The sequence below is a fragment of the Rhea americana genome, unplaced genomic scaffold, assembly GCF_003343005.1.
Source record: "Rhea americana isolate MKP2758 unplaced genomic scaffold, rheAme1 scaffold_155, whole genome shotgun sequence".
NCBI classification, from domain to species: domain Eukaryota; kingdom Metazoa; phylum Chordata; class Aves; order Rheiformes; family Rheidae; genus Rhea; species Rhea americana.
Genome location: NW_028185650.1, coordinates 244,584 through 253,945, shown reverse-complemented (window position 1 = coordinate 253,945; position 9,362 = coordinate 244,584). Strand labels below are relative to the sequence as shown.

At 37.3% G+C, this 9,362-nt stretch overlaps 1 protein-coding gene across 6 annotated transcripts in view; it reads right to left on the bottom strand.

The window, feature by feature from the left end:
* The window catches only part of SIPA1L1 (signal induced proliferation associated 1 like 1), a 198,703-nt gene that overhangs the window by 77,801 nt on the left and 111,540 nt on the right, over positions 1-9,362 (bottom strand). For all 6 annotated transcript variants that reach the window (XM_085299806.1, XM_085299810.1, XM_085299809.1 and 3 more), the window contains one exon: positions 3,952-5,774. In XM_085299806.1, coding sequence (XP_085155932.1) covers positions 3,952-5,449 — 1,498 coding nt within the window. In that variant the 5' untranslated portion in view covers positions 5,450-5,774. The remainder of the gene's footprint in view (positions 1-3,951; positions 5,775-9,362) is intronic.

Genomic DNA, 9,362 nt, shown 5'->3' with positions numbered 1-9,362 from the left:
AAAAAAGTGTATTTGTGCAAATAGACTGAAAGGAACCTACCCCCTCAAACACCTCAGTGATGTCCCATTTCTACTATACCATAACTACACTTCAGCCTTATTCTGCACCTTTCCTTGGAGCTGTTATGGTAACCATACATCTGTTTCCTTCCATAAAGCAAAAACTGGTTGCTACAACAAATCCATAGCTTTTTCTGTATGCACATTTGCATATACTCATGCAAACGGGAGTGCTGAAGCAAGCTATTTTCAGTGTCGTTCACTGTACAGATTTTTCTTATACATGATGTGTCATTTGGATGATTAGGTTCAAAATTATTCAGGAGGTAGCTACTGGTCGGGTATCACTGTAACAACCYGAAGGTCAAATAATCACCATAGGTATCAGGACTTGGACACTTTCCAGAAACAGTAAATAGCTACTGCAGAAGAAAAATAATTTCATTRTGAGAAGGAAAAGGCTGTCCAATTTCCAAAGCATTAGCAGCATAGAGCTGAAAAGATGAACACCACAAGATGATTTTTAAATAAAAAAAATAGTTTGTATATGCTTCTTAACAACTGCTGCACCTAATCTGCMATGTTGATACCTTAAATGGATACAGCTTCTATACAAGTAAATAAAAAAATGCAGGAAAAAAAATCAATAAATAATTTAAAAAGAGGCTTTTTACACACTGAAGATAATTTTCTTGTTGTTGGCAAGCATGAATTGCTAGGTCTTTTCTACAGCAAAACTCCTATAGAAAAAAACATTTTAATGAAAGATCCTGTCAGTTACAGAAAAATTCAGCCCTGAATCAACATTAGATATTTCTAATAGCAGATCTGTTGCAGAAAATAATAATAAAAAATAAATTTTATAAATAATTCAAGAATTTTTCATTTGAAATTGAGCCCCTTCTCTGGGTCTTTGCTTCCAAGATGAAGAAAAGATCCAAGGAGATGGGATTTATTTTTAAGTTCCTGTAGGACTCTTGGCCTAAAAAAATTTGTCTTTACTGTGAAACKCTGTCAAGACTCTGTCAAAAATTGCCTTATAAAAATGTGCCAGTTATAAACATTTTAACTCAAGTGGTTAACCAAAAAAGAATTTTTAAATTTTTTTAAATCCATGCTCTCTAGACACATTCACTGCTATTCTCCTTTTCCAAAGCATTTTTAAGTTTACATTATAGCTCATATTTTGCTCATACACAGTAAGCAAAGGAAATAACTCTTCAGAGCTAACACACACCTGAGTAGCAGAATTCCTTGTGGAGTAACCGGAACGCTAACAGTTTGCACGGCGCAACAGGCAACGGGACATAGAAAGCAAATCCAAAGACTACCAAACATGAACGATACTACCCCTAGCTTCGGAAGCCCACCAGCTGCAGCTCCCCGGAGGCTGGGAAGTACACCAGGGAGGGACTACCAGTCTTTTGTCCTGTTCTTACTCTTCCTCAGGCATCTGCTGCTGACCACTGCCAGAAGACAGGACTAGACTAAATTGTGAGTTGACTTAAGAGGACTGTTCCATTTTTGGGAACTGTATATGGGGTTTTACGGCCAGGGGCAGTCACTTCAATTTTAAGTGTTGCAGTTAATAGTATGGAATTAATYWGGGGGGGACTGGAAAGCTGTGTGTTTGGGTAAGTCTCACACTCTCATGCGCTAAGACTTCTCTTACACTTCAGCAGAAAGCCCTGAGCAAGCTGATGTTCCTCCTTTGTGTCCTGACACGTTTTTTTTTTTAATCAAAACTGAAGCTGATCAGCTGTCTTAGCATGTATTTTCTCAGGGTATTAATTACAAAACCTTAKTCTCATCACAACCATAGGACAAATCAGAATATTATACTGCTCAGCAAGGAAAAAAGTACGCAGTCTACAAATTAAACCTCAGTACAGTCAGTTGAAATGTAGCTTGTTAATGTTTTCCCCATCAGCAGTACTGACTCCTTATATTCAGTGCCATTGTATAGAAAAGAGGAAAGAAACTTCCAGCCTGCTGTCATTCTGACTGATTCTATGAAATAYCATATTTAGAGAGAAAATCTTTTATTTAAGTAATTGCACATTTTTCCCCCATTATACTTTGATCAGCACTAGCGCTCTTCTAAAGATTTTTATTAATAATTACCTCATACTCATATATTTTGACAGGTACTCCAATTTCATTTCAGAGGGCCCAGAAACATGCCCCTTGGACATTACACCAAGTTGCAYGGGCTGAAAGTGCATATTCACTATGGTGCAGATGAGAAATCACACTGACACTGAACTGAAGCTAACGTTACTCTTTTCAYGCTATTACAACCTGGAAGTACAGCAAACGTCTCTAATAAAGAGGAAACATCTTAAAAAAAAAAAAAACACATCCTGTATTAATTTAAGACAAAAAGCACAGAGGAAACCCTGTTATCACAAAACACAATAGGTCAAAAAGCRTCTTTTCAGAACTCAGGGTTAAGAAGGGAAAACGCCATAGAGAAAGATGTCGAACAGCCTTGTAAAATTCAAATGAATCCTAAAGAACAGTCAACCTCCTTTATTAAGCTTTTCTCATGTTCAATTATCCTTTCYGTTAAGAGGTTAATCTTATTTCAAGGCCAGATTTGTGTAAGTTTTACAAATTTGTTCTTGCGATGGCTTTTTTTTTCTCTTTTTTTTTYCCCCTGTTACCACAGATCTCAGTTCCTGTAAAAGTCTGGATTTATAGTTCTAATTAGGGTACTAATTAAAAGTCCTTCCTCAAATAGATCTTTATTAATATACCTTTAGACAGTCAMCTCGCAAATACATCTTTACAATGCAAGAATAATATTCATCTYATGTAAATATGAACACCTACATCAGTGTTAGTTATCTAGGATCCCTGTGTACTGAATGGAGGAAAATAAGACTGTAATTCATACCATCCTGTAATGTTCATTTCTCTCCACTGATTATTCAGGGAGTCTGGATGATTAGTTCAGATATAAGGCAGAGGAGCTGAATTCAGCCGTAAGACCCAATATCTGTATATTTTTGTAACTTCCACTAAGCTTTCTCCACTGGTATTTTCACATTTAGAAGTSTGGACCCCCAGACTTGGACATTATTTTAGCAACAGTCTCACCAGGATTCTGCAAAGGGTCAAAGAACATCTTAATTTTACCTTGGTATTTCTTTTACATACAAGAATTATTGTTCATCCATAAAGTTATTCAAAACTCAGTGTAGCTAACACTCATAACACTCCCTTTCCCAGCTGTTGCTTTCCAAGATATACTCTCACTCTCTTGACCAGACTGTTTTTTCAATCCAACATGCAACATACCTTGTCTTTTAGCTACTAAAAACCCATTTTGTTTAAATATGACYGTAATTCATACAGCTAACAAATTGCCTTCATTATTTGCTACTCCATAAATCTGAGTCTCATACATAAATATTTCRTGTTATCTAGATTGTGAGATATTTTAATAATTTGGGCCTTGTTAGTAACATGGGTAGTTTATTTTAAAGATATTAAAAAGCTTGAAGAATACTGCAAATGTCACGTACATTTCCAAGCTGCACGTTCCCACTAAATCCTTAGTGTATCAGCACTTTATGTAGAGARAAGAAAATTGTCACAGTTCAGTTTTAGTTTAATGTTTAAAGAACAAAAAAACTCACAAAACTTTCAAGTATCAAAAATTTCCCCTCTTTGCCCAAAATAGATACTAAAGCTGCATTTCAAGACATATCATKTGTAGCCATTACTAACCACTCGTGATATAGATACCACAATAACTTTTTTCCTCCCTAAAACAGTGACAAGTTCTATTAAACATAGCATGTATTAGTTAAAGCAGCAAAAAAGTAAAACAGTATGGCTAAACACTGATGGTAAGAAACATAGTAATATCTGCATGACTTTATGTCAGCTAAATTTGTATTTTGATTAAGCAAAAGACTGGTAACTTYGGGAGAAACATCTTACCTTTCTGATAGAAGAATTTTCGATAATAATATGCACCAAGGTCTACATGTTCAACGATGTACCTTTTCACTCTGTCTAGATGTAAAATCAGATTCTCCTTGGGAACTTCTAGAACTGCTACTCCAGCATTTGTGCAATGAGAACTCAGAGTTGACTCAAAGGAGGCACTTTCACATCCACTGAAGGAACCTGAATTAGATTTGGAAAGGCTGATCTTCCTCTCCCCTTCCCCACCAATCTCATTACGAAAATAAGGACAACTCATCACAAGTTCATTGCTTTTATCATCCCCCTGGTCCATATTGAGACTTCCTTTTGAATTCAGATCTTCAGTGCTGCCCATTGGAGAATTGAAACTGGCAGAATGGGACAAGGGTCCAGACACAAGTGACGCTACAGCAGCAGCAGATGCTCCTGTTGTTGTGTTCCTTCTTTTAATAACATTATGCCTGTTGATTGCTGCTTCATTTAAATCAAATAATATGCTCTGTACATCATAGTGAGCAAAACACTTTGGGCAAGTCCAAGGCTTGACACTGTCTTCTGACCTGTTATCTTCAAGATCTGAAGACTTCCCAAGCTCTCCTTCACCTTTGGCATTGCGCAGCTTACGAAAAATGGATGAATCTCCTGTCTCAGATTTTGAGCGTCTCTTGAGTGGTTTCTCCCTTTCTTTAAAGAGTCTCAAGTTCTCCCTTTGAGTAATAGGCCCATCTATCACATCTAGAGAGAATCCTGAACCCTTGCTTCCACTGGCAATCAAGAGTTCACTGAGCTTAGAYGTGGCTGGGCTTCTCTGATCAGACTTTTCATCTTTATAACCCTTCAGTAAGTCAAAAAAACTTTCCCCTGAAGTTCCCTGTTTATCTATTGAAGATGTGCTGCCATATTCCCTGTGCAGGGATGGTCCAGATTTAAAAGTAGGTGAAATACATTCATCAAAACTATCCACATCAAGCTCACTTATGGTAATGTCACTGTTACTGCGCTGTCTTATTCTGCGAAGAGCTTTCCTAGGTGAACTGGGGTACCCATCAGGTGTAAGAAATCTGGAGTCAAGATTCTCAGATGGTCTGGTCTTGYTTTTAAGTGTGTTCTGAATGCTCTTTAACATGACAGAATCACTAGCATTCAGGTTAACAGAGCTTCCCTGACTCCCAGGACTGCTTTTAGAAGACATGCTGTCAAGGCAACTCGATGCATCAATGTCTTGACTAGATCTGCTTGTTTCCTTGAGGTTGTCCTTCCTTGGGGGCCAATCAGCAATCCTTGCCCTGACTCCCATTTTAGGGACGCCAGGAGTAGAGGTAAGGTGATGGGAACTTTCATTGCGAGGAGGTCCAACTGGAGCCATGACTGCAGATCCTAAGCTACCATTCTGCGACCTAAAGCGCCTCATATAAAAGTCATCCGAGTGGACTTTTGAGGTGCCATCTGTTCCAACTGATACCCCAGTGGCAACAGCCCTTTCAGTCTGGGACCGCTTCAAGCTGGTCATGATCTTTCAGTATGTTCAGCCTTAGTAAGTTCCAAAAGAAAATACAGTCATTTCTGCTYTTTAAATGCACAGTTCTCTTTTGGAGAATAGTCTCCAAAGTATGCAATGGTTGCATGAGATCTTAATGGTGGACATTTAAGGACACAGTTAAATGTAAGGTATCCAGAGAATTCAGATATTCAGTAGGATTTGATAAACAGTAAATTCCTTTAACTTTCGCATTTTAAGAAGTGGTCATGCTTCCAYATCTTCAAATTCTTTAAGCATCACTTGCACTTCAGAACATCGGAGTTATATAATCCAATCATTTCAGCTTCTTTTAAATCTGCGATAGAGAAAAAGGGATATAAAAGTATTAATCATTTTATATAACTTTTCTTCATTATTGTTGCTATCAGAGTAATTAAAATTTCTAACAAACAGGCTTTTAAATCTCATTGACCAGTATCTCAAAAATACAGTGTAATGGCAGTGAAGAAATGTCTATATATTCTTTTTGTTGGTTTACCTTTGGAAAGAACACTTTTACATTTGGATTCCACACCTACAGACAAACTTTTACTTACGAATTGACTAGTGACAGTTTTTAGTTTGGTTAGTGGAGAACTTTAAAGTCAGAAGGACAGAGCACATTTCCTCAACTGAAGGACTTAAAATAAGTAATTTACTATAACATCAACGGATGAGTTAAATCAGGAGCCCAAAATTCTTTGAAGAATTTAAAACGCACCCTTGGTTGCAATTAGGTAATAACAGTGCCTATGCAAATTTTCCATAAATTTAAATAACAGAAATGTTAACTAAAAACRGAAGGAAGTCAATTGGCAGAAAGATTACAAAATGATAGTAGAGATCACGGTAGCTGACAGCATTTATTCTACATTTTGCAAAGTCTTATTTGCAAATCAGCTGAATACTCCAGAAAGCATGCATTCACTCAGTACAGATTTCACACTGTAAATAAACACAAACTAAACACAATCACATGTTTCTAAATAACCTGATATGAATTTTTCCATTTATTTCCATTGTTAAGAAAATACAGCTTCTCAGTAATTCATTTTCACAAAGCCATGGAAATTAAATGCTTTGCCATACCTCATCAGTACCAAAGCCATATATCCTTTGAGGAGCTAAAAATAAATAATAATAAAGAAAAATCTACAGCTATACTCTGGCTGGTAAAAGACAAAACACACGAGACTGTCAAGATACAATCTTGTCTTGCTGTGTACAATCTTCGACACAAAGGAGTTAAATTTTTCAAAGCCTGAAGTGATTACACAAAATGTGGCCTTCAAATACTTGCCAAATGCACGCGGAGAGATGCTGCTGAACCAGCAGCGTGTTGGTAGTTCAGTACTGTCTACGAATCAAGGCTTTCTAATGCTTATAGGAAAACTGTTACGTTCTGCATTCTCTTCTCARAACTACAGAGTACTTTCCAGCACAGTAATTAAATAACCAGCCAGAATACTTTTTGCCTCCAAAGGCAGCAAGTTTAACTTCACTTGCCATTGACAGTACTGCTTTGAAATAGCAGCTGCTATTTATATAAAGCTGAGCACTTAAGGAATACTTAGTGCATTATAGATGACAGAAACAGTACAAACGATCTACGGTTACTGTATTTGTACAGCTGTTTACATAAATTATAAAAAGCTATTTTCCTTATACGTCTGCTACAACAATATTGTTGAAACAATATTCTTTTCTACTTAAAGAATTAGAATAACTTTAAAAGCCTGTCCAACTATTTAACTGTTACAGAGGTCCTGTATTTTAGGCTGTATCAATTATTATTTTCAACTTTGCATACRTTTCCAACACTATTCTGGTTAACAACTAATCAGGCTGATGAACTTTCATGTACAAATCAGATCAGGGAGAAAAAAATGCAAACACTACACACCTTAACATAACCTAAAGCTTTATCTGYACTTTTCAGCCATGGCATAGCAAATAATGTTTATGTAGTAGAGATGGGAACGATGAGATGGGAACACTGTGCGCTCATTTCCAAGGAGGTATATAGATCTACTTTAAGGGGGAAAATGGAAAAAAAAAATGAATGAAAACTCAAAGATATGAAAAAAGCAGGCTAAAAGAAAAAGGAMAGAGTCAGGCTTTGGGTGGAGTACAAAACACGCAGAAGTACAAATGCCCACTGCCACATGGTCCTCTTTATAACCTGCACCAAATTCAAGATTTCTGTCCATCACCATTCCTTTTCCATCATCAATATCTGTGAAAGTAAAGCATGCATCTCCTCTGCCTCAAGTGCACTAGCACACGTGCGCTAGTATGTCTGCATAACAACAAACCCTGAAGTGTAYTCAAACAAAAATAAAACAAACCTAGTTACATGTTCTCCTTACAGAAACTGATAGCCTGCTACTACTAGTTACTCAGTAACTCAAGGGCAGAAGTTCACGTGGTTCTTTTAAAAATTCCCAAGGCAAACGTAAAGTACTGCATCTAGGATGTATATGCAACAGCGTAAGCTGCGAACCAACTAGTTAAAAAAGTACTGCAGAAAAGGACACGGGTGTCCTGGTATCAGCAGAGSACCCTTGCACTAGCAGTAGTGTTGCCAGCAGCTCAGGAGCAGTCCTTACTCCTCTCTACTCCTCACTTGTGAGGCTGAACCTGAAATCCTGCCCTGATATCCTGAAGCCRAGTGGAAGGCCACTAAGATGGGTAGGGGGCTGGAGCACACGCTCCAAGAACCATCTTCAAGAGAGCTTACAGACGGGCACAGCGAGAAGACGAAGGCTAACTAGCACAAGTTAAAGTGAGGGAAATTCAAATTAGAAATTGGGAGGGGTGGGGGAGGAAAACCACAGCAATGGTGGTCAAATACTGGTACAAGTCACCCATCATCCATCCATCACYGGAGATATTCAGAACTCAGCTGCACAAGGCCCTGAGCAACCTGACCTAACTTCAAAGTTCAATCCAACCTTGAGGTTGGCACTGCTTTGGACAGAGTTTAGACCCCACCGAGATTATTCTATGACTGTACATACCGGCCCAAATGCACACGGGCAAAACAAATACAGTTCACATGTGCGTTATCTGCTGCACATAAAACAGTCACTATGCATTTTTTTTTTTTTTTTTACAGTTCTGTGTAAGTGTACAAACTACATTAGGCAAACCAAAGTGGCTCTGGAGGTCAYGCATGCAAAGCAAGCTGCTTTACATAGTAGCAAGCACCTCCGTATAACATCACCCTCCGAAATTTATTAAAGTTAACAAAAGAAAAAAAMAAACCCAGTTGCTCGTTCTTTCCATCCTTTTCCTCAAAACTCTTATCACAGTTGGACCCTAAAAGCTTTAAGTATAAGGGTATACCATTTTTGGAAGCCTACTGTTCCAATAAAAAATTCTGAACGGTCTTTCTGTTTTCTAATTTACTATTTCTATTTTCTCTTTAATAACTGTTTTTTTAATCTGGTTTAAATTTTACTATTTCAATTCTATCCTGCTTAGATATTTCCCATACAACCTACAGTGAGGTTTTTTGTTTAGTTTCAAATCCAAGTCTTACCTGCAAAGACTTACTAGRTACTCTGTTACCTGCTGGGGACATGCTGGGGTTTTAGATTGTCAGACCATGAATCCTAACAATTCTAATTTTCTGCTGTTGGCAGAGATTGATTTTTTTCAGCACCAAATTATTTATGATTCATAATGTTCCAGAAGAAAGACTTCACATTTCATCATCAGTCCTCATTAACAAATGTCATTTTATAATTAGAAATTTGGAAATAAGAGACTCTGGTTTTTACATTCTAGAAAGGTCCCACTTTTGTCAAACATCTACATCCCCCCCCCAAAAAAAACCCGTAAAATATAATAGATGACAGTAAACACATTATCATGTTTATTCTAAAATATTCATTATTTT